The sequence below is a fragment of the Oncorhynchus nerka genome, linkage group LG12 (genome assembly GCF_034236695.1).
Source record: "Oncorhynchus nerka isolate Pitt River linkage group LG12, Oner_Uvic_2.0, whole genome shotgun sequence".
NCBI lineage: Eukaryota > Metazoa > Chordata > Actinopteri > Salmoniformes > Salmonidae > Oncorhynchus > Oncorhynchus nerka.
In genome coordinates, this window is record NC_088407.1 from 22,776,925 (window position 1) to 22,800,647 (window position 23,723).

Here is a 23,723-nt window from a genome sequence, read left to right on the forward strand (position 1 = left end):
GATGAGAGCAGAGGAGAGAGAGTTAGCTTTAGCAGTGCGGAGCGCCTCCGTGATACAGAGAAGAGCAGTCTCAGTTGAATGACTAGTCTTGAAACCTGACTGATTTGGATCAAGAAGGTCATTCTGAGAGAGATAGTGGGAGAGCTGGCCAAGGACGGCACGTTCAAGAGTTTTGGAGAGAAAAGAAAGAAGGGATACTGGTCTGTAGTTGTTGACATCGGAGGGATCGAGTGTAGGTTTTTTCAGAAGGGGTGCAACTCTCGCTCTCTTGAAGACGGGAGGGACGTAGCCAGCGGTCAGGGATGAGTTGATGAGCGAGGTGAGGTACGGGAGAAGGTCACCGGAGATGGTCTGGAGAAGAGAGGAGGGGATAGGGTCAAGCGGGCAGGTTGTTGGGCGGCCGGCCGTCACAAGACGCGAGATGTCATCTGGAGAGAGAGGGGAGAAAGAGGTCAGAGCACAGGGTAGGGCAGTGTGAGCAGAACCAGCGGTGTCGTTTGACTTAGCAAACGAGGATCGGATGTCGTCGACCTTCTTTTCAAAATGGTTGACGAAGTCATCTGCAGAGAGGGAGGAGGGGGAGGGGGAGGAGGATTCAAGAGGGAGGAGAAGGTGGCAAAGAGCTTCCTAGGGTTAGAGGCAGATGCTTGGAATTTAGCGTGGTAGAAAGTGGCTTTAGCAGCAGAGACAGAGGAGGAAAATGTAGAGAGGAGGGAGTGAAAGGATGCCAGGTCCGCAGGGAGGCGAGTTTTCCTCCATTTCCGCTCGGCTGCCCGGAGCCCTGTTCTGTGAGCTCGCAATGAGTCGTCGAGCCACGGAGCGGGAGGGGAGGACCGAGCCGGCCTGGAGGATAGGGGACATAGAGAGTCAAAGGATGCAGAAAGGGAGGAGAGGAGGGTTGAGGAGGCAGAATCAGGAGATAGGTTGGAGAAGGTTTGAGCAGAGGGAAGAGATGATAGGATGGAAGAGGAGAGAGTAGCGGGGGAGAGAGAGCGAAGGTTGGGACGGCGCGATACCATCCGAGTAGGGGCAGTGTGGGAAGTGTTGGATGAGAGCGAGAGGGAAAAGGATACAAGGTAGTGGTCGGAGACTTGGAGGGGAGTTGCAATGAGGTTAGTGGAGGAACAGCATCTAGTAAAGATGAGGTCGAGCGTATTGCCTGCCTTGTGAGTAGGGGGAAGGTGAGAGGTGAGGTCAAAAGAGGAGAGGAGTGGAAAGAAGGAGGCAGAGAGGAATGAGTCAAAGGTAGACGTGGGGAGGTTAAAGTCGCCCAGAACTGTGAGAGGTGAGCCGTCCTCAGGAAAGGAGCTTATCAAGGCATCAACCTCATTGATGAACTCTCCGAGGGAACCTGGAGGGCGATAAATGATAAGGATGTTAAGCTTGAAAGGGCTGGTAACTGTGACAGCATGGAATTCAAAGGAGGCGATAGACAGATGGGTAAGGGGAGAAAGAGAATGACCACTTGGGAGAGATGAGGATCCCGGTGCCACCACCCCGCTGACCAGAAGCTCTCGGGGTGTGCGAGAGCACGTGGGCGGACGAAGAGAGAGCAGTAGGAGTAGCGGTGTTGTCTGTGGTGATCCATGTTTCCGTCAGAGCCAAGAAGTCGAGGGACTGGAGGAGGCATAGGCTGAGATGAACTCTGCCTTGTTGGCCGCAGATCGGCAGTTCCAGAGGCTACCGGAGACCTGGAACTCCACGTGGGTCGTGCGCTGGGACCACCAGATTAGGGTGGCCGCGGCCATGCGGTGTGGAGCGTTTGTATGGTCTGTGCAGAGAGGAGAGAACAGGGATAGACAGACACATATTTGACAGGCTAGAGAAGAGGCTACGCTAATGCAGAGGAGATTGGAATGACAAGTGGACTACACGTCTCGAATGTTCAGAAAGTTAAGCTTACGTAGCAAGAATCTAATTGACTAAAATGATTAAAATGATACAGTACTGCTGAGGTAGGCTAGCTGCGTTGTTGACACTACCCTAATCAAGTCGTTCCGTTGAGTGTGAAGTTTCTACAATGCTGCTTTTGGGGCAAGCTGGCTAGCTAGCAGTGTTGGTTACGTTACGTTGCGTTAGGAGAACGACAATAGCTGGCTAGCTAACCTAGAAAATCGCTCTAGACTACACAATTATCTTTGAAACAAAGACGGCTATGTAGCTAGCTATGTAGCTAGCTACGATCAAACAAATCACACCGTTGGGACTGTAATGAAATGAAATGAAAATATGATACTACATGTGGAGCGAAGCGGAATGCGACCGGAATGCGAAAGTTCTATTCAGTAGACGTTGGCTAGCTATTGGCTAGCTAGGAGTGTCTCCTACGTTAAGGACGACAAAATAGCTGGCTAGCTAACCTCGGTAAATTAAGATAATCACTCTAAGACTACACACTCTAACTACACAATTATCTTGGATACGAAGACAGCAAAGACAACTATGTAGCTAGCTAACACTACACTAATCAAGTCGTTCAGTTGAGTGTGATAGTTACTACAGTGCTACGGTAGACGGTGAACGTGTTGGGCAGATAGGAGACGACGAAATACGATAATTACGCAATTATCTTTGATACAACGACGACTATGTAGCTAGCTAAGAAGAAATTGCTAAGATTAGACAAATCAGACCGTTGTACTATAATGAAATGTAATGAAATGTAATGAAAAAGTTATACAACCTGCAGACCGAAGCGCGGATGCGACCGGTCTGCAGGATGCAGTAGATGGTATCTAGTACAGTATATGCATATGAGATGAGTAATGTAGGGTATGTAAACATTATATTAAGTGGCATTGTTTAAAGTGGCTAGTGATTTTTTTTTTATACATCTTTAAGGTTATGCAACTAAAGATGCTAAAATTAGTGCTGTGATTAAATTAGCCTATAAGACATGTGACCAACATAGCGAACCAGAGAGGCCAACATTTCATTTGCAATGAATAAAACAATTTAGCATCATTTTACGTGCTTTCGGGAGGGACAATCCGTTCGCCTAACCTTTCTGCCCATCGAATTCATATTCAACAGAATCGTCTCTTCATTATCACACACAGTGAGTAGGCCTAGATTTGAATGCTTCTGTAACCGATGTGAAATGGCTAGCTAGTTAGCGGGGTGCGCGCTAATAGCGTTTCAATCGGTGACGTCACTCTCTCTGAGCGGTTGAGGTAGTTGTTCCCCTTGCTCTGCAAAGCCGCAGCTTTTGTGAAGCTATGGGTGACGATGCTTCGTGGGAGGCAGTTGTTGATGTGCGCAGAGGGTCCCTGGTTCGATATATAAACATCTATATATATGTGTATGTAGGCCTATATAATGGTGTGAAATAGACAGTATATGTTATATAGGATGAAATAGACAATATTTACAGTAAGTTATATAGGATGAGCCTTGAATCAAATTAAGTATGTATATGCATATGAAGTGGGTAAAACAGGAGGCCTATGTAAACATGTATTTTTTTTATTTATAAATTGAACTTTTATTTAACTAGGCAAGTCAGTTAAGAACAAATTATTATTTACAATGACAGTCTACACCGGCCAAACCCGGACGACGTTTACATTGTGCTCCGCTCTATGGGACTCCCAATCACCGCCGGTTGTGTTCAAGCCTGGATTCAAACCAGGGTGTTTGTAGTGATGCCTATAGCACTGAGAAGCAGTGCCTTAGACCGCTGCGCCACTTGGGACCCCTAGTGAGTCTTTCGCTGAGCAAACATAGCCTACAGTCGTTTTCATCTAGTATACCAATGCTTCGTAATATGATAGCTGCCTATCCTAAAGTTTCAAAAGCTGCAATTCGCTCTCTCCGTTTGCCGGGTCTTCCTCTGGACATGATGCACGGCAGTATGGCATCGAGCGGCTATTTGAAAGCGGTGATGCTGCTCTTAGCCGTGCAGCTGCTGTCTTTAAGGCCAGGTTTTGGCGAGCAGGAGACAGGGACGGCAATACCTGCCGAAAGTAAGTGGTTTTATTTAATAGGTTTTATTGTATTTGTTCTTTTTGCAAAATTAGCGTTTGTTACTGTTGTGCGGATGACTATTGTGCATAGATAGAAAAAATGTAAGATTTATTAGACCTACACAAAATCAAATTTGATTGCCTAATCGATAGTTTACCAATTGAGAACAGCCATTGATTGATGAAGTGTAGCAGCATATAAGGTATTACTTGTAAATCTAAAAGTCTTCAGATATTGATTTTGTTTTCACAAATGCAGTAACCTATATATAATGAATCATACTGAACACTATTATTGTATTTTGTCTCATTGTCTTGCAGGACGTCCCTGTGTGGACTGCCATGGATTTGAATTCATGCAGAGGGCACTGCAAGACCTCAAGAAGACTGGTTTCAAGCTCGATGCCCAGGTAACAGTTCCTATCCCTCTCTGTTTTAGTTACACCTTATGTTACATTGTAATTATTCTTGTAAGTACAGTGTAAAGACTATTGAATATACTCAGTGCTTGAAGTGGGCTGGAGCTGTCCACCTCCAATGTGTCTATAGATTGAGAACTGGCACCTGATATAGAATAGGCTATTGGCTTTATTATGTTATGAGTACCACCATCTAAACGAAGACTTCCATCCCCCAAAATGAGTACCAGTACCTATTTCATTCCACTTTAACCACTGATCAGTGGTGTGTCCAGTACATTTTCAATGGAGTGGCCAAGGTGGGGCACAGACCCAGTTTAGGGGGGCCATAACATATACATTTACATTTTAGCAGATGCTCTTATCCAGAGTGAGTTACAGGAGGAACTAGGGTTAAGTGCCTTGCTCAATGGCACATCGGCAGATTTTTAACCTAGTCATTATGAACCTTAATCGATGGAAGGTGGATTTTGATCTATATAATTATGATGGTGCAATACATGAAATGCTTCAGCTTAGGTTTGAGATATTTCCCTGTTCAAGTAAATCATAAATTCATTTCAAAATCTTGTTAGAGTGTTTGCATTCAAGCTCATTCTTTTTTTTACCCGTACAACAGTAAATTCACTTAATGTGCCATCCAGAGTGTGAATTATACCGTGATATTCATGGGGTCTCTATTTCTTAACAGGATATTTTTTTAAATAGAAGGTTAAGTAGGTTCCCTGCGTACGCTTGTCTACTCTGAAATAAGTCCAGCATCCGAAAGAGTGGATTGTGCACCTGCCATTTGAACGGAAAGGGATATCTTTTACAAACACCATAAGTGTAATGACATTCAGCCTACAAAGGGGCATGGAAACATGGATGCCAACAGAACCCAGTCAACATTTTAAAAAATTAAATGATTTCTCATTCTTGTCTAGCCGTGTTTCATAAGTTTCCTTCAATTTGCAAGAGGCCGAATCTTTCATCAGAGAAAGTGTCAAACAGCGCCCCTCTGTCTTAGTATCTGTAGTACACGCATCTGATGGTGTCTGGCCAAAAATAATATGACATGTCCTACTCTTTTTGGCCAGACACCATCAGATATGTACATGGGTTAAACATACTGTTTCACTTGCTCGGATGCTTTCCTCTGTACAGTTCTTCTATAAGTTGCCTGCTGTTGTGCCCATGAGCAAGGCACTTAACCCCCTACAATTGCTCCAGAGGCGCTGCACTGCGGCTGACCCATTGCTTCCAACCCCGCGGGTGTGTGTGTCTCGGGGGGGTTGGATTGTGAGCGTAAAGACACATTTCCGTTCTCTATAAGTTAATGGACAAAGTAATGTTTTAGTCTTGTTTAGAAGGTTTACTCAGACTGGTGCTCACTAACATGGCATTGCCTCTATTTCTTCCTAGACTGAGACCCTGGTGTTGAGGGAAAAGAGGTGAGCCCTGTGTGGATGCACGCCCACTAATACCCCGCACTGAGTTAAGTAGTGATGTGCCCTCCCCATGGCAACCGACTCCACACCCACTATTACTGGACACCTTCTTTAAACTACTACAAACACTGCCTGGACTAGACAGATGTCTCTGAGCCTTCTTCTATGGAATATTGTAAAACACAAAAAAGTTAAATCATTTGTACAACATGCACTTTATTTTCTTTGCTAACATATCAGATATTATATTGCAGTGGTTTAATTGTACTTTGAATATAAGATTTTATTTGATGAGTTCAGAAAACCAGCAATGCGTTACTATGTCATGTAGGGCAAAGCAAACTACACCTCATGTCCCTCTTGGTCATATGTGAGGTTTCGAAACACAAATCTAGATAATTTTAGGTAGTTCTGTAAGTACATTCAATGAACAGATATCTTTATAAAATGTGGCAAAATATCAGTGATCTTCAAGATAATTCACATATATACCTAGCAGCGGTCTTGAATTCAAAAGAGCTGGTAATTCATAATAACACCCGTATCATTTTAAGAAAGTTCCTTGGAAAGTGTTTTTATAATCATGGGAACACCAGGCTTCAGAATAAGTGTTCTTTTTAGTTCTCTGTGGTACCATACATCCTTGCTGCATGAATATAAGGTATAGACCTACACTCCCATCAGTTATAACAAATGTCATTTGATCACACTTTTATTGCTGAGAATTTTCCTGCATTGTGATTTGCATCCATTCACTGAAAACCGACATTAACACACGGTTATATAGATTTTGTTTTATTTAACTAGGCAAGTCAGTTAAGAAAAAATTCTTATTTAAAATGACGGCCTACCCCGGACGACACTGGGCTAATTGTGTGCCGCCCTATGGGACTCCCAATCACAGCCAGATGTGATGCAGCCTGGATTCAAACCAGGGACTAAAGTGACACCACTTGCACTGAGATGCCTTAGACCGCTGTGCCACTCGGGAGCTTTTGGACAGCTAATAGCCTAACCACCGAGAATGCAACATTATGGACTAAACATTCAAATCCTGTTTTGCAGAATTATTTTGCTGTGACAGTACAGGTCAAATTAGGATCCTACCACCATTTGAACATGCAGCACAACACATCTCCTTCGCATAGAGTTGATCAGGCTGTTGATTGCAACCTGTAGAATGTTGTCCCACTTCTCTTTAATAGTTGTGCGAAGTTGCTGGATATTGGCGAGAACTGGAACATACTGTTGTGCACGTCGATCCAGAGCATCCCAAACATACAGGCCATGAAGAACATTTTCAACTTCCAGGAATTGTGTACAGATCCTTGCAACATGAGGCTGTGCATTATCATGCTGAAATATGAGATTATGGCGGTGGATGAATGGCACTACAATGGGCCTCAGGATCTTGTCACAGTATATCTGTGCATTGAAATGACCATTTCAAATTGCAATTGTGTTTATTGTCCGCAGCTTATGCCTGCTCATACCATAACCCCACCATGGGACGCTCTGTTCACAATATTGACATCAGCAAAGCACTCGCCCACACGACGTCATACACGTGGTCTGCGGTTGTGAGGCCCGTTGGACACACTGCCAAATTCGCTAAAACGTTGTTAGAAGCAGATTATGGTAGAGAAATGGACATTAAATTGTCTGGCAACAACTCTGGTGGGCATTCCTGCAGCCAGCACGCCAATTGCGCGCTCCCTCAAAACTTGAGACATCTGTGGCATTGTGTTGTGTGACAAAACTGCACATTTTAGAGTGGCCTTTTATTGTCTTCAGCACAAGGTGCACCTGTGTAATGATCATGCTGTTTAATCAACTTCTCAATATGCCACACCTGTCAGGTGGATGGATTATCTAGGCAAAATAGAAATACTCACTAACAGGGATGTAAACAAATTTGTGCACAAAATTGGAGAGAAATAAGCCTTTTGTGCGTATGGAACATTTCTGGGATCTTTTATTTCAGCGCATGAAATATGGTATGAAGGCAATTTGTAATCCAATTCCAAACTTACCTTGAGGCCACAGGTATGTGATGACGTAGTCAGACACATTTCCAAAACAACCACAGAACAGGGAATCCAAAGCTCCGATAGTGTAAAAACATACATTTATTTTCCAAACTAAAGGTAATTTCATTGGCAATATTCCATCAACGAACAAAGTCGAAGTGATCAGTTTTCAACTCCAAACAAAAGGTATAGACTAGTAGCAGCTTTCTTAGTATCGTAGCGCAAAAAACTGTAAGGTAGCTCCATACCTGAGGCCTTGTAGACCCATACTGCAAAAAAGCAAATAGGTAAAGGGAAGGGGAACATGGGGAAAAAAGGGGTGTGCCCAGGAAATGCTTTTAAATACCCATGTTAATCATAATAGAAAACCAAAAACTCCAACTATACTCCATAATTCATAACGCTATATTTATAGTTGTATAAATGGGGATTTGGCTCCAACACATGGTCCGCTCATTAGGTAAGTAGATTGACAAGTGCAGCATTTTCTGACCTAAACTGACCAAGGCACACACCTCCAACAACAACACATAAAACCTCACATAATTCTGTCCAAAAACAATGTCTCTCAACCAGTGACATCTGGGCTTTCTAGGTGAGCGCTGATGTCGCCCTTTGTTAAGCATTGCCCACTTTGTCAAAGGCAGGGGGGAAAAATATTCCCAGCGCCTCTCCAGGGTGCTGTTGGAGAGATGTATCTCTGCAGTGCCACACCAACTTTCAGTAAAAAAATGTATCTAACATAAATCATGTAGCAGATAGAGAATATGCCAGAAAGAGTATGTGGCCCTTTCTGTAGCCTACAGGCTAGAGATCAAATGTATGAAGATGTAGGATCCTTTTACATCATGCAATTTTCTCTGATCAAATAGGCTAATAACCTAAAAGGCACTCAATCAAATAAAAAAATGAGCTGTAATGTTAACAACATATCCTAATAACAGGACAGGTCAAAGTCAAATGGACAATATGGAATGAACAATCACAACTGTTGTACAGGACTTTCACCCGATTGTCATCATCAGTGGTTTGATGTTTATATCCATAAATTTGACCGGCTGATCATAGCGAAAAATAAAATACTTCTACATGTCCCACTGTGCAAACACATTACAAATAGGCTCGTGATAAATCCAGATAAAGTTAAGCAACTTTGATATTCAAAGATTACATCGCCAAATTGATTAGTCACAGGAATCAGGACTAATAAAACCAACACAACGGCCTGTTTTATAAATGGTGGGCCTACCACATGGATGGGAATTCATAAAATTCCATTGCGGGCGACATGGTAGGCCACACCCCAGTAAGCATGAGCCGACGTCTTTAAGACGTTTTTTTTTGGTCCTGTCCGGATGTCGTTTTTTGGTGTTTTACAAATGGTTTACCACATAGATGGGCATTCATAAAATTCAATTTCAGGCACGACTGTAGGCTACACCTCTGTAAGCATGGACTGACTCCGAAGCCTTTTGGACGTCTTTTGGGAGCTTACACCTGCTTACACCTGTCAAATTCTCTCAGATCTCCACAAGTGCGTAGGGCTTAGGGATCGATTTGGGATTGGGCCACAGTTCCCATTCATGCATTAGAGGCTCAGTATTTCATTGTCTGACAGACAACCCCAGCAGCAGAAGAACATTTGATAATCAACCCATTTGTGTGTGTATGTGTGTGTAATGTATACCAGTGTGGGTGTGTGTGTGTTAGGGAGTTTTGCTTGTTATAGATACTGCACAGGCCTGCCCATCAGCGCTAGTGGCAGAGACGCAATTATTATGGCTGTGTCCTAAATGGCACCCTACTCCCTATGTGGTGCACTACGTTTGACCATAGGCTCTGTTCAAAAGTAGTGCACTATATAGGAAATAGGGGGCCGTTTGGGACATATCCTGTGTGTAATAGGACCAATTTCTCCCCTGCAGAGAATAGGTGCTGTTCGTCACACTTTATCAACTACTATCAGGCTAAACAAGGCCACACTCTCTTGGTGTGTGGTGTGTGTTTATGTGTGGCACAGTGACTGTGAGATTGTAATTTCTGCCTGATGCTGTCCTTGGTCTACTGATATTTTTATACATAACTAGATTCAGGGGCGCAACCTTGGTTTCAGAAGTAAAAAAAAAAAATCCAGTCGGCTAAACACTCAAAACAGCCTACCCAGCCACTCTGTCCAAAAGCACACTGTTGCCTCGTTTTGTGTCACAATGATAAAACTGTGGGAGGGGGGGACAAAAATACAATTTCAGAATGTTGTGGGGGGGGGCATGTTCCCACCGTCCCCAGTGAAAGTTGCGCCCCTGACTGGATTCTAAAAAGAGAATCATGGTTGTTAAGTGATCATGATCAACATTATTATTACATAGAATTAAGAGGCAGCATTTTATTCAAAACCCTGTAACCATGCCTCTCCTCATAGGGTGTCTGAATAGACTACTCAGCTTGGAATGAGACCCCAGGCATTATCTATCAAACGCCAATCAAAAACAATGACTGTCTCAGATCACACAGCAGCAGTTGAGGAGAGACTGACTGCTTCAATTCTTCTTTTTACAAGAAACATGAATTTGTTGAAAATTCCAAATTGTTTGCGTAGCCAATTTACACACAGCTCTGACACACACACTTATCCCACCAGTCCCCAAATCCAGAACAAATTCAAGAAAGCATACAGTGTTATATATAGCCAGTATTGCATGGAACTCCCTTCCATCTTATATTGCTTAAATGAACACAACACCTCTCCCCTATTTGACCTAGATAGTTTGTGTGAATGTATTGATATGTAGGCTACATATGCCATTTTTAAATTGTTGTAGTTCTTTCCATGTGCTGTTCTTGTCTATTAATGTTCTGTATTATGTCATGTTATGTTATGAACCCCAGGAAGAGTAGCTGCTGCTTTCACAATTCTCTCTTTGTGGACATATTGATTGTTCTGGTCTGGAGCTGCTTCTGTCAGTTATATTTACAGAATGCAGCAGTAGCCAGCCTGGTCCCAGATCTGTTGGTCCTGTCTTGCCAACTAGGCAAGACTTGGCAAGACAGCACAAAGAGAATGAAGACCAGGCTAGAAGTAGCCATTAATTTATAATGTGGATTACAGCACAGACCCAGGTTCAATTCCAGGCTGTATCACAACTGGCCGTGATTGGGTGTCCCATAGGGCGGCACACAATTGGCCCAGCGTCGTCCGGGTTAGAGTTTGTCCGGGGTAGGCCGTCATTGTAAATAAAACATGTGTTCTTAACTGACTTGCCTTGTTAAATAAAGGTTAAATAAATACAAATCAATGTAGACAGAGACTGCCTGCCATACCGCTTCCATCCACATGGAGGAGCCCAAACTCAGCGCAGGGCAGGACATTTGGTTCTGCTATGTCGCATTGTTGCAGCATCTTCTCTATAGGCTTAAAATCAAGAGTTATCTCTGCAAAGCAAGCATGTTTATGAATTAAATAGATCTAGCAACAGTTTGAACAAAAATCAAACTGTCTGTTATATACTCCACTGGCATTGCAACCCTGGGCTACCTACGTCTCAAATGGTACCGTATCAAAAGTAGTTCACTATGTAGGGAATAGGGAACCATCACCTCCATCCACCCAGGTCTAAGACGCCATCCTCATGTCGCAACTCTGACTAAACTGAACACACCCAGTCAGGCCACATTCACCCCTCTGTTCTCTCTCTCTCTCTCTCTCTCTCTCTCTCCAAGCACATTGAACTTTGAACTCTTTCGTCACCTTAATAAGTGTTTGGTTACCTGGAAGTGTTTTATAGAGGGTATTATATTATTTTTTAGCGGGGCTTATAGGAAATGACAGACAGACACCTTGGACTTGCAGAGAGGTATCACTGGCTCATGGTACTCGTGTTGCAGCACTAATAGGATATTCAATACTTTTTAGGTCTTAGGACATCTCTGGAGAGCCATAGAGGAAGCCAATCATTGGTGGTAAGAATTTAGTGGGGTTTGGCTTACATTATGGCACATGGCGTGTTTGTGTCAGAGAAGGCAAGAAAAGCAGACACTCAGTAATCTTATGATGACTTAATGGAGGAATCACATCCTCTCAGATGGGCTGAGAATCAAGCTGATTTTCTGCTGAATCACTCAAATAGATCCTGGCGGCGAAGGCAGCCTCTCAAGATTCTCTTGTCTTTCATCAAAATCCCCCTTTCATCTGTTCCTGTGAAACCCCACTAAATCCTTACTACCGTTTGAAGTGTTGTAGTTCCCTGGCATACAGTTGAGTTGAAGACCTCACACACACACACACACACACACACACACACACACACACACACACACACACACACACACACCAAGTGTTTGCCAACCTTACACTTACATGAGTGTCCACTTTAAAAACTTAGCCCCAATACCACCCACAATCCATCAATACCTAAAATAGTCCACACCACCCACAGTCCGCTACCACCCACAGTCCCAACCACCCACAGTCCATGGATGAGCAGGCCTCTCTCTGCAAAGAGGTTCAGGCCTTTATGGCACACCTTTTCCCCTTCAATCGCTACATTGTTTACAAATAACTGACTAAAACAAGCTTATATTTTGGGTTATGATGATGTACGACAGTTGAACTAACCTCACGAAGCATTTTATAAGTTATATTTTTCTAGAATCAATGGGTATACAGTATATCATATTATATTAAATGTCAAACAATGGATGTACCAAGAGCAGATTGCCCCTTTCATCACTGCATTAACACTCCAGCCCCTGCTCTCTACTCTACAACACTGGAATGCACCATTTTAGCAGGAGAATGATCCTCCTCCCAACGGTTCTCCTCTGGAACGGGAAACCCCCCATTGTCTAGGAACAGAAATGTCTTAAAAGGACAGGCGATGAGAGGAATTCAGAACAGTCTTTACTCTCTCCACACACACACAATGTCTGAAACGGTGCCACAGCTAGTGTTAAAACAAATTCCAACAGGACTTGGTTAGCGGTGACACCGGGAGGGACAATGACAGCCAATCAACAACGCCCTGTATTTCTGTCCTAGATCTCCCATGCAGGCTGAATATTCCTGAATAGGCCAGTCTGCCATCCGGGCACCTAAGACCCATAGTGATGGTGTGGCCGGATCTATTTTTACCCACCATGCCCTGCAAATGGAGACAAAATGGCCGCCCAGTGGGCATACCTCCAGCAAGTAAGTAGGAGGCTGCAGTGCTGCTGCCTACCAGGGCTGCCACCATTAATAAATGATATGCATGATAATGCATTAAATATGCATATATATTTTTGCAGGGCTTCTATGAATTACTCATTAGAGGCAGATCTATGAATAAAGCCCTGGCCAACCCTGATGAAATATTCACTGGATGAAGATACACAAGGGTGGAGGGTGAAGAGAGAGAGAGAGAGAGAGAGAGAGAGAGAGAGAGAGAGAGAGAGAGAAAGAAATAGGTGTGAGAAAATCACATGCTTTGGATTCTGAAAGAAGAGGAGAATAAGTTATTCAGGGTAGTTAGGGGTTGTGGTGTCACAACGCCTGGAGTGGTGGAGGCGGAGTCAAATGCAGAGAGCAGAGGATACTGGGGAAACTGGACTTTATTAGGTTTCCAAAAGGAAGAAGTTACAGGTCTGTGAGAGCCAGAAATCTTGCTTCTTTGTAGGTGACCAAATACTTATTTTTCCACCATAATATGCAAATAAATTCATTAAAAATCCTACAATGGATTTTCTGGATTTGTTTTTCTCATTTTGTCTGTCATAGTTGAAGTGTACCTATGATGAAAAGTACAGGCCTCTCTCATCTTTTTAGGTGGGAGAACTTGCACAATTGGTGGCTGACTAAATATTTTTTGCCCCACTGTATATATCCCTCCCTCATTATATCTCTCCCCCTCTATATACAGTATATCTCTATATCTCTCTCCCTCACTCTCTCTATCTCGATCTCTCTCTTTCTCTCTCTTCCCAGGGTTCTGTGTGTTTTCATGCAGTCTGTGGGTAACTGCTGACGCCTGGTAAACACAGGGATGAATCCCAAATCATACCATTTTCTTATATAGAAGTAGTGCACTATGTAGGGAATAGGGTGCAGTTTGAAACACAGGCCCAGCCAGCCCCAGACAACCCTGAATCTCATTCTAAAGAGCTGGGTCTTTTCAAGTATACCTCCACCCTCTCTCTCTTTCTCTTTCTCTTGCTCTCTATCTCTCATCCTCTCTCATTTGCTTCTGTTTTTCTTGGGTCAAAGGGCAGAGCAGTGTTTTCTCCTCCTCCCCTCTTGCACCATCTCTCCGTCTCTCCTTCACTCTGCCAGTCTTATCTTAACCTTATCTTTCCCATCACTAAGTCCCTCTCTCCCCCTTTCAGCCCTTCTGTCCCCATCTCCCCTGTACTTTATCAAGCTATATCTCTCACTCCCTCTCATCCCGTTTAGAGCCTGTAGCACAGACACACACACACACACACACACTGCCCTCAGAGCGGTGGAAGTCTCTGGCAGACAGAATGGTTCACAGGGGGACAAGGGAAGTGGGCACTGATGGTGTGTGTGTGTGTGTGTGTGTGTGTGTGTGTGTGTGTGTGTGTGTGTGTGTGTGTGTGTGTGTGTGTGTGTGTGTGTGTGTGTGTGTGTGGAACAGTGTGTATGCTACAGGCTCTGACTGGGTCAGACTGGGACGAGAGGGAGAGTGTGTGTTTCTGTGTGTGTCAGACGAGGAGGGTACACAGTGTGGTAACAGAACAGTGGAAACCAGGGAAACCGGGGACAAGGACCAGAACTATCCTGCAGCCAGCCTGGTTATAAATAGACCGTGTGTAGCCTAAAACTAGGAAACATTGGCACCGCACACACACACATACACACGCCCCACACTCTCTCGCTCACTTCACACACACACACCCTGGGAGTTTGAATACAAAATGCAGAGCAACACAACCCCCCACACACACACACAAACAAACACACACACACACAAACAAACAAACGCACACACACAAACACACACACACAAACACACACACACAAACACACACACACACAAACAAACAAACGCACACACACAAACACACACACACACAAACACAAACACACACAAACACACACACACACACACAAACACACAGACACAAACACACACACACAAACACACACACAAAGTCAGGTTGAAGATAATCAGAGCAAGTGGGCTACAGCCAGTCGTTCTGTCCCAGTAAAGACTTACTTCTCTTTAACTAGTTATTAAGAGTCAAACAAACAAACAAACGCGCACACACAAACACACACAAACACACACACACACAAACACAAACAAGCAAACGCACACACACAAACACACACACACACAAACACACACAAACACACACACACACACACACAAACACACACACACACACAAAACACACACACACACACACACACACACAAAGTCAGGTTGAAGATAATCAGAGCAAGTGGGCTACAGCCAGTCGTTCTGTCCCAGTAAAGACTTACATCTCTTTAACTAGTTATTAAGAGTCATGGTTCTTATTGGTTCCCTAACCCTTGCTTGTTTGCCTTACATAACTCCAATCCTTCATTCGATTTCTATGGTTTGCTGATGTGTAAAGTGTTGTCCACTGCAGCATCTATAAAATCACACTGACTGTGACCGAGGTCCCCTTGAATCACCCTCTGCTATTGTATATCACCTTGAATATAACAACACATGTATGGTTGTATGTATAGGACCCTAATAAACAACAGTTCAGGGTAAAATGTAACGCATGTAGTCTGTCGATTCTATAGAGTCGATGCTGGTGTAAGATCAATCCGCGCATGCTCAGGACACCTTCTGAGCCGTCTCCCGGCAGAGGGAGCTTCGGTTCAGTCCACCCGCAGGCGCTGCTACTGTCTTGCTGTGTGAAATGACTGCGATGTCTAGGCTATTACAACCTATAGTCTACTGCAAGGGCTACTCTGCCCCGTGCGCATGTTTTAAGGTCTGCGGCTCTACGCGTCGACGACCACACACAATTGGGAATGTTTAGGTGTTTGGACAGACCTATAGACTGCATGGGATTGATGTGTTCTTGGGGAGTGGAGTGGGTGGGAGGGTGTGTTATCAACAGTAGGGCGGGGGAGGTGGTGATGATTCTAGTCTAAACCAATGATTTATATATATATATATATACACTAGCCTAGTTCTGTTCAATGCGATAGGCTAGTACCATCTTATACCGAACTAATTTAGAGCTATACAAATGCATTTTCTTCGCTAGGTTGATAATGCTAGCGTAAAAATTCATAAAAACGTCAGAAAATTAAGATAATGCTTTAAATTCGTGTTTACATTTAGGCTGCGCGCTATGGAACGAAGCCAGTGCAAATGTATCATGATTTGGTAGAGCATTTGGCCTATGAAGGCATCCGCTGAGTGAAACTTTCTCCACTGATTATAATATTGCTTACTGGCGTAACAAACCATAGGCAGCATCGAGGACAGATGAGACGTCACGGAATTGAATTGGGTGTAGTAGTAGCGGGACCATTGTAACGGCATTGGTTTATTATAGGCGGTGTCGCTCCTTTAGTGTCAACAAAACATCACCCCATAAATGTGTATTGATGTGATTGATATATCCAGTGAGGCATATGGCCACATTTAAATAGAACACTGAATTAATGTAAACAGTCAATTGTAGCATGTGTGAATACATTAATGACAGTGAATTTAAATGACCTCATACTGTGCCAAATAGCCTACACAGCCAGTCCTACGACTTAGGCTAAGGAATGTTCAATGATGATACACCGAAACGCCGTCGTAAGGAAAGGGTCGGGGGAAAGGACGAGTGAGGCGAGAATAAAACCGGGGTGGAATCACTGCAGTGCAGCAGAACTGTCAGTCATGAGACCGGAGATCGAAAGAGGCACAACGCCGGGAGGAGCGAAGCGCCGCGCCGCAGCCACCTAAACCAGCCATAGGCTACACAGTCAGTCAGTTCTCCAAACATTCCCTTACAAAGTCCCACCATCACCAAGTGTCCTTTATATTTTGACGCATGAAATCTCATGCGTCCTCGTATGAACGCGTCTTATCCATTCTGGCAAGTGTAATTTCAGTCATCACTGCATAGAGGGTCTGGCGCAGCTCCCGCAGCAGGTACACCGGTGCAGGCCGGGTTGTTTCGGGTGATGCTTCAAAGGGCCCCATTAGCCTACCTGTTCCGAAATACCCTTACGCAAATCCACCCTCCCTGTCCCCCTCAAACACACATGTGTGGAATTTCGCCGGCACACCAGGAGCAATGTTGAGGTTTAAAAAAATAATTAAACCGGGTGCCTCACTCTTGTCTCGATACGCCTATCAGAATCGAATGGAGAAGCGCCTGAGCCAATGTCGCGCTGTGCGGTCCAGCCCCTGAATCTGAATGCATCCGCTAGGGCGCATTATAAATAGGCTAAGTGCTGGCCGGCAACCCTTGGTCGTGCAGAAACGCTCAGGGTTGCAACAGAAACACCCGCCGCCTTTTTTCTTTGCATATTTATAAACGCATCGTATCCCATTTCTATTCTTACCAAGGTTCGAGTTATTTTTGAGGCCAGTTGCATGCATTGTTCGTCTCCAAAAATGGTTTGCGAGACAAAAATAGTTGCGGATGAACACGATGCCACACAAGGGACAAAAAAAGATTCTATCATCATTTCCTCCTCGCAAATGTGGACTTCTTCCACACCGGCACCGAATCCTCTCGAGGAAAATGATGTGAGGAAAGATACGGTTTTGATCCGGGAGTTTGAGCGCACGGACCATGTGGAAGTGCGCCGCATCTTTTATGAGGGGATAATGGAGAGAATACCCAACACCGCGTTCAGAGGCATATTACAGCAAAGTCAAACCCAATTCGTATATGCTCTTCTGACACGTAAGTGACACGATTCACCCTATACTAACGATTTACTGCAGTGAAATTCGTTTGAAGTTGCCATTACTCATTGAAAAACGCTTTTCATTTTACCCATGTATATTATGTATTTGAAAATGATTATTGTAAAATACATTCTTAATGAATAACCCAACCATACTAACACATGAAAACCAATCATTGCAAAATGTTTTTTAATTTTTGTATTGTGAGTTGAAATGCAGTTGAAGGAAAGCTATAATCTGTTGGGAGCATCAATGTGTGTGTTAATGGATAACTCGATGCCCTCTTTTCCTCGATTCCGGCATGTAGCTCACTTGCCTTACAGCACCGCATCAAACCGCACACAAAGGCATGGCTAAAACGCATGGTGCATGTAGTATGTAGTCGGTGCCCTGTTGGATGTGCGTGTAGGGCGCTACGATGCAGGTTGGGTTGGACGCATGAATGAATGAATAGAACTTGAGGATTGGCCCACAGTGTGCGCGTGCGTGCACCAATCGCACCCCCCCACCAGTTCCCATCATACACACATTTTACTGTACGTGCACACAACGCGCAGCACCACCAGCCGTGCGCGCATGCTGGCATTGTTTATAATTCGAGTGCAGATGTTCATTTCAAAAATGTTCATCACGTACGTATGTACACCTCATTCCTTTATCTGTACCGTGGTAAGTACCATACAGATTAAACAGTAAAAACCAACAAAACATACTATACTTCACTGTCGAAATGTTGTATGAAAATTGGTGTGGGTTATCATGTGGATATGACGCTATTATTTGGAACCATGCCGCTACAAAGTAAGGGCACACTGTTGACAGTAAGCACGCCATATCGTGGCGCAATGGAGTAAAATAGTGTTGCATCATGCCAGGCTAGACGAAAACATAATAACATGCAATGGTGCTGCACAGCCTGTCTGTGTGGTGGGTTCCACTCTGGCGCCACCGTGCTGCCCAATCAGAGAAATAGGCTCTTCCAAAAAGCACCGACTGCAGTAAATGGACCAGAGTCTGAGATTATTTTAAAAGGCTATTGGATGTGTAGGATATCTAGGCTATGTGTATACACTTAAATTTGCACCCAGTAAAATAAATACATATTCAACATAGGATGTCATGTGATGTTTTTCAATGGCTTACTCCTTATTACGTGTGTGATATTAGGGACTGATCTTATTTTGAAGCAGCAACATATACTTCTTTTTGGAATGTCACTGTTTGGTTATGTGTGTGACTTCCGCCAAAATCCAACATTTGATTCTTTTTTCTGACAGGTATCGTTTATTTTTCTTCCTTATCTCCATAGTGATGTGCTTTGTTGTGACCAAATCCCTCGCGCTGACCTGCTGCGCGCCGTTCCTTCTCATGGGCGCGCGCTACTTCTACAGCCACAAAGTCATCCACAGCTATCTGGCCTGCGCGCTCCACACTGACATGGCAGACATCGAGGAGTATTACATGAAACCTACAGGTAAGAGGGGATAGGGGGCAATTGGACACAACACAAACTAAATCCTGAATATAATGTGAAAATGAAATAGGCCCAATCTGTTGTGTTTGTCAGTATATACATGTTCATCCGCAGACCCATGGGCCCTGGCCAAAAGTAGTGCACTATGTAGGGAATAGGGTGCCATTTGGGACGTAGTTATGCGTTCAAAGACCAAGGCAGTCTGCCTGCTTATTAAGTATGCAGGGCGACTCGCTCCACTGTGTTACTGCGAGAGGGTTCAGGGCAAGCCACACTACTGGGCCTATTGATTGCGAGGAGGAAACTGCTGATAGACTTTCTGCAGCAGTCGGCCAAGCCTCATTGGAGTCATTTCCTCAACTACATCAGTCCCTAATTAGGACAATCCATAAATCTCCTATGATGCCAAACACTTCGATTCTAAGAAGTGAGCTATGACACACTTCCTCCTTGTTCCGTTCCAAAACTTTAGGCTATAATCAAATCGCTTTCTCTCTCTGTCTCTGTCTCTCTCTCTCGGTCTCTCTCACATGCTGACACACACACACACACACACACACACACACACACACACACACACACACTTATCTCCTCTTCAGTAGGTGTATACAGTGCCTTCAGAAAGTATTCAGACCCCTTGACTTTTACATATTTTGTTATGTTACAGCCTTATTCTAAAATGGATTTAAAAAAATCTTCAGCAATCTACACACAATAACCCATAATGACAAAGCGAAAACAGGTTTTTAGAAATAAAAAAACAGAAATACCTTATTTACAGAAGTATTCAGACCCTTTGCTATGCAAATTGAGGGCAGGTGCATCCTGTTTCCATTACCCGTGGTAAATTCAATTGATTGGAGATGATTTGGAAAGACACACACCTGTCTATATAAGGTCCCATGGTTGACAGTGCGTGTCAGAGAAAAAACCAAGCCATGAAGTTGAAGGAATTGTCCGTAGGGCTCAGAGACAGGATTGTGTCGAGGCACAGATCTGGGGAAAGGTACCAAACATTTCTGCAGCATTGAAGGTCACCAAGAACACAGTGGCCTTCCTGCATTCTTAAATGGAAGAAGTTTGGAACCACCAATACTCTTCCTGGAGGAAACCTGGCACAATCCCTACAGTGAAGCATGGTGGTGGCAGCATCATGCTGTGGGGATGTTTTTCAGCGTCAGGATCGAGGAAAAGATGAACAGAGCAAAGTACAAAGAGATCCTTGATGAAAACCTGCTCCAGAGCGCTCAGGACCTCAGAATGGGGGGAAGGTTCACCTTCCAACAGGACAACGACCCTAAACACACAGCCAAGACAACGCAGGAGTGGCTTCGGGACAAGTCTCTGAATGTTCTTGAGTGGGCCAGCCAGAGCCCAGACTTGAACCCAATCGATACTTATGTAAATGTGATATTTCAGTTTTTCATTGTTAATACATTTGTAAACATTTCTAAAAAACTGTTTTTCCTTTGTCATTAAGGGGTATTGTGTGTAGGTTGATGAGGATGAAAAAATATATATACATTTTTAAAATAAGGCCATTACCAAACAATGTGGAAAAAGTCAAGGGTTCTGAATATTTCCCGAAGGCACTGTATATGTGTTAGGGCTGGGAATTGCCAGGGTCCTCCCGATACGATATTATCGCAGTACTTCGGTGCCAATACGATATTATCGCAGTACTTCGGTGCCGATACGATATTATCGCAGTACTTCGGTGCCGATACGATATTATCGCAGTACTTCGGTGCCGATACGATATTATCGCAGTACTTCGGTGCCGATACGATATTATCGCAGTACTTCGGTGCCGATACGATATGTATTGTATTTGTCAGGATTCTCATGATTCTATATGTATTGGGATTCGATACTGAGATTTTATACCGATTCAATGATCCAAACACATTGCTCACCATTTGTCTGCTGCAGAAGGACAAAGACAGAGCCATGAGAAAACCAGTTTTGATCAGTCATTTGGCTGCCTGTTTAAAAAGAAGATGGAGAACAAGGTATGAAGGAAGAATACTGTCGGTACAGCCAACTATCACAGAAATAATATCCCGATATGTACCTGTATCGATACCCCGCCCCTCCCCCCATTACTATAATGTGTGTTAAGCATTTCCTCGTCCCACTGTCACAAAAAGCCATCTGTTATCTCAGCCCTCTGCTCAGCGTGTGTGTGCATGGGACATACCGGGAACAATAGGGGCATGGGGGTGGGTGTTTAACTAGGGATTCTTAACATCAAAGAGCAGGACATTCATTCTACCAGCTTGAGATTTCCCTGACATCCCTGTGGTACTGTCAACCAATCAATAAAGGCTGTGTCATTAATCAACCAATCACTAAAGGCTGTGTCATTCATTAATCAACCAATCGATAAAGGCTGTTTCATTAATCAACTAATCAATCCCATCCACTTTCACTGCCCTGTACAAATACACCACTGTTCTGTAGTCTATACCAGGTAGGGTCTGGCTGTATCCAGATGTTCATACCTTCATAATGTTCCTGTACCATAGCAGGGTATATGGTATTAATGTCAGTGCAAACAGGGGCCGCTTTTTCTTTCCCAACATAAATGTTTGTTGGGTTCCCAACCAATGTTCCCTCACATTTTTTGGGGGCACTGAGAAAATTGTAGGTATTTTGAGCGGAAACTTGAACATTGTGAGAACTTCCAGCGTGCGTTTACGGTGAACACTGAGGCTGTACCCTTATGGTTTTAGACAGTAGTCAATAGACTATTGTGGCTATCTGAGCATAATGTAGGCCTACCAACTAAACCAATGGAGCAAATCCCATAACATTTTCCCATGGAAATAGCTTTTGATTTCTATCATATAGCCTACAGTATCCTATATACAGTATGGTGTTCAATGCAGGCCTACATTGCTTGAGACATATAATAATAATAATTACCATACAGAGAATTAGACATTGTAGGCTACCCCTCTGTCTATTAGGTTATCTGTATATTCAAGCCTGTCTCAAAATACAACATACAACACTGCCCCTTTAATTAAGACAGGATATTTTTTACCTGACTGTCTTTTTAAAGACAGCTTGAAATGTAGCCTCCACTTTTGTGCTCTTGTAGGAACCAGTAACTCCCCATTGCTGACCTCTACTTATCTATAACTGGGCTAATAACTCGCCAACTGGAAAAGAATATCAGCAAATGTGCACACGCACAAGCTCTGTTCTGAACTGATCTGAAAAGCGCATTCACTCGCAGGGGATTGAAAGACCTCTTATGGGCTACCCCGGCCAACAGAATTCCACTCCGCTGCGCTCTGGCTCTGCCTACGACAAAATCAGACTCAATCTTGCAAAGTTCGATTTGTTTTGGTTTGTTACATTGGAACGGGGCTGATGTAATGTTGATTCGATCACAGAAAAAATGTTGATCTGTATAGGGGGGGGAACTCAGTGAAGTTCAGTCTCTTACGTCTCTACGCGGCCTGGCATGTCTTCTGCGTGGCAGTCCTGGAGGAGGTGCGTGGCTGCACACACACGCAGGATTCCCATAGTCGACGCTAGCTAAATGCTAACATGAGCATGCGAACATAAATGTATTATTATTTTTGACCTTTATTTAACTAGGCAAGTCAGTTAAGAACAAATTCTTATTTTCAATGACGGCCTAGGAACAGTGGGTTAACTGCCTGTTCAGGGGCAGAACGACAGATTTGTACCTTGTCAGCTCGGGGATATGAACTTGCAACCTTTCGGTTACTAGTCCAATGCTCTAACCACTAGGCTACCCTGCCGCCCAGGCGGTGACAGATATTGCAGTGACAGATATTCCAGCTCATAAAGTTATACAACTATCTCAAAAGGCTACTCACAGTTTGCTGCATGCACAAAATATATATTAGACAGCAAGGCTCTTGTTCCAGGAGAGGATTGATTGGCTATGCCGTAACCAAGAGGCTTGACCTTGCCATCTAGCCACTTAGCTAGCAAGTTAGCAAACCAGATACATAGCTGGAGTGCTGAGCTAGAGATCATTTATTTGTCACATCTTAGATAGTTAACTTCGAGCTAGTTATAAAGAGTGGCGTAGCACGTACCCCCGCAGCCCCCGTTGTTATACAAGACGTGGCGAGGGTCGTGATTCGGCACAAGGCAAAACCAAGCTCCTTTACCACGTTCCTCACTTTAACATTATGAAGCTTGGGCCCAATTCCTAATGGCACCCTATTCCCTATATAGTGCATTACTTTGGACCAGGGCTCATTGTGCTCTGGTCAAAAGTAGTACACTATGTAGGGAATAGGGTGCCATTTGGGACTCATTCAACCTTGCTCTCTACAGTGAAGGTATCTAGTCTGCTCCACACAGTACATAGGTAGATGGGCCAAGGTAGGTGACTCAACAGTTACAGCCACCTGATTCCTGGGCCCCAGGGCAGTGATAAGAGTGGCCAGATGGGTTGTTGTCCTCATATCTCAGTCTGGGTCAGAGCCTGTCCCATACCGGGTCCTGCCTAGACAG

At 43.9% G+C, this 23,723-nt stretch overlaps 2 protein-coding genes across 3 annotated transcripts in view; both read left to right on the forward strand.

Moving 5' to 3' along the window:
• The first annotated feature begins 1,987 nt into the window (after positions 1 to 1,987).
• On the forward strand, positions 1,988 to 6,581 carry nicol1 (NELL2 interacting cell ontogeny regulator 1). The gene is made up of 3 exons (XM_029653933.2): positions 1,988 to 3,965; positions 4,287 to 4,375; positions 5,789 to 6,581. The coding sequence occupies exons 1-3, from the start codon at positions 3,755 to 3,757 to the stop codon at positions 5,819 to 5,821; spliced, it is 333 nt and encodes a 110-aa protein (XP_029509793.1). The 5' UTR covers positions 1,988 to 3,754; the 3' UTR covers positions 5,822 to 6,581.
• Positions 6,582 to 12,547: 5,966 nt separating this feature from the next.
• Positions 12,548 to 23,723, forward strand: part of LOC115124493 (N-acetylaspartate synthetase-like) — a 46,055-nt gene continuing 34,879 nt past the window's right edge. The window contains exons 1-2 of one of the 2 annotated variants that reach the window (XM_065025063.1): positions 12,548 to 13,029; positions 19,053 to 19,217. In XM_065025063.1, coding sequence (XP_064881135.1) covers positions 12,948 to 13,029; positions 19,053 to 19,217 — 247 coding nt within the window. In that variant the 5' untranslated portion in view covers positions 12,548 to 12,947. Of the gene's footprint in view, positions 13,030 to 17,301; positions 17,739 to 19,052; positions 19,218 to 23,723 lie in introns of those variants that run through there. The other variant, XM_065025062.1, reaches the window with a different exon arrangement.

Excerpts from the sequence above, each read along its gene's own strand:
- nicol1 (XM_029653933.2), top strand. The coding sequence starts at position 3,755 with ATGCTTCGTAATATGATAGCTGCCTATCCTAAAGTTTCAAAAGCTGCA. Across the intron at positions 3,966-4,286 it reads GACGGCAATACCTGCCGAAA|GACGTCCCTGTGTGGACTGC; the intron begins GTAAGTGGTTTT and ends ATTGTCTTGCAG. Across the intron at positions 4,376-5,788 it reads GTTTCAAGCTCGATGCCCAG|ACTGAGACCCTGGTGTTGAG; the intron begins GTAACAGTTCCT and ends ATTTCTTCCTAG.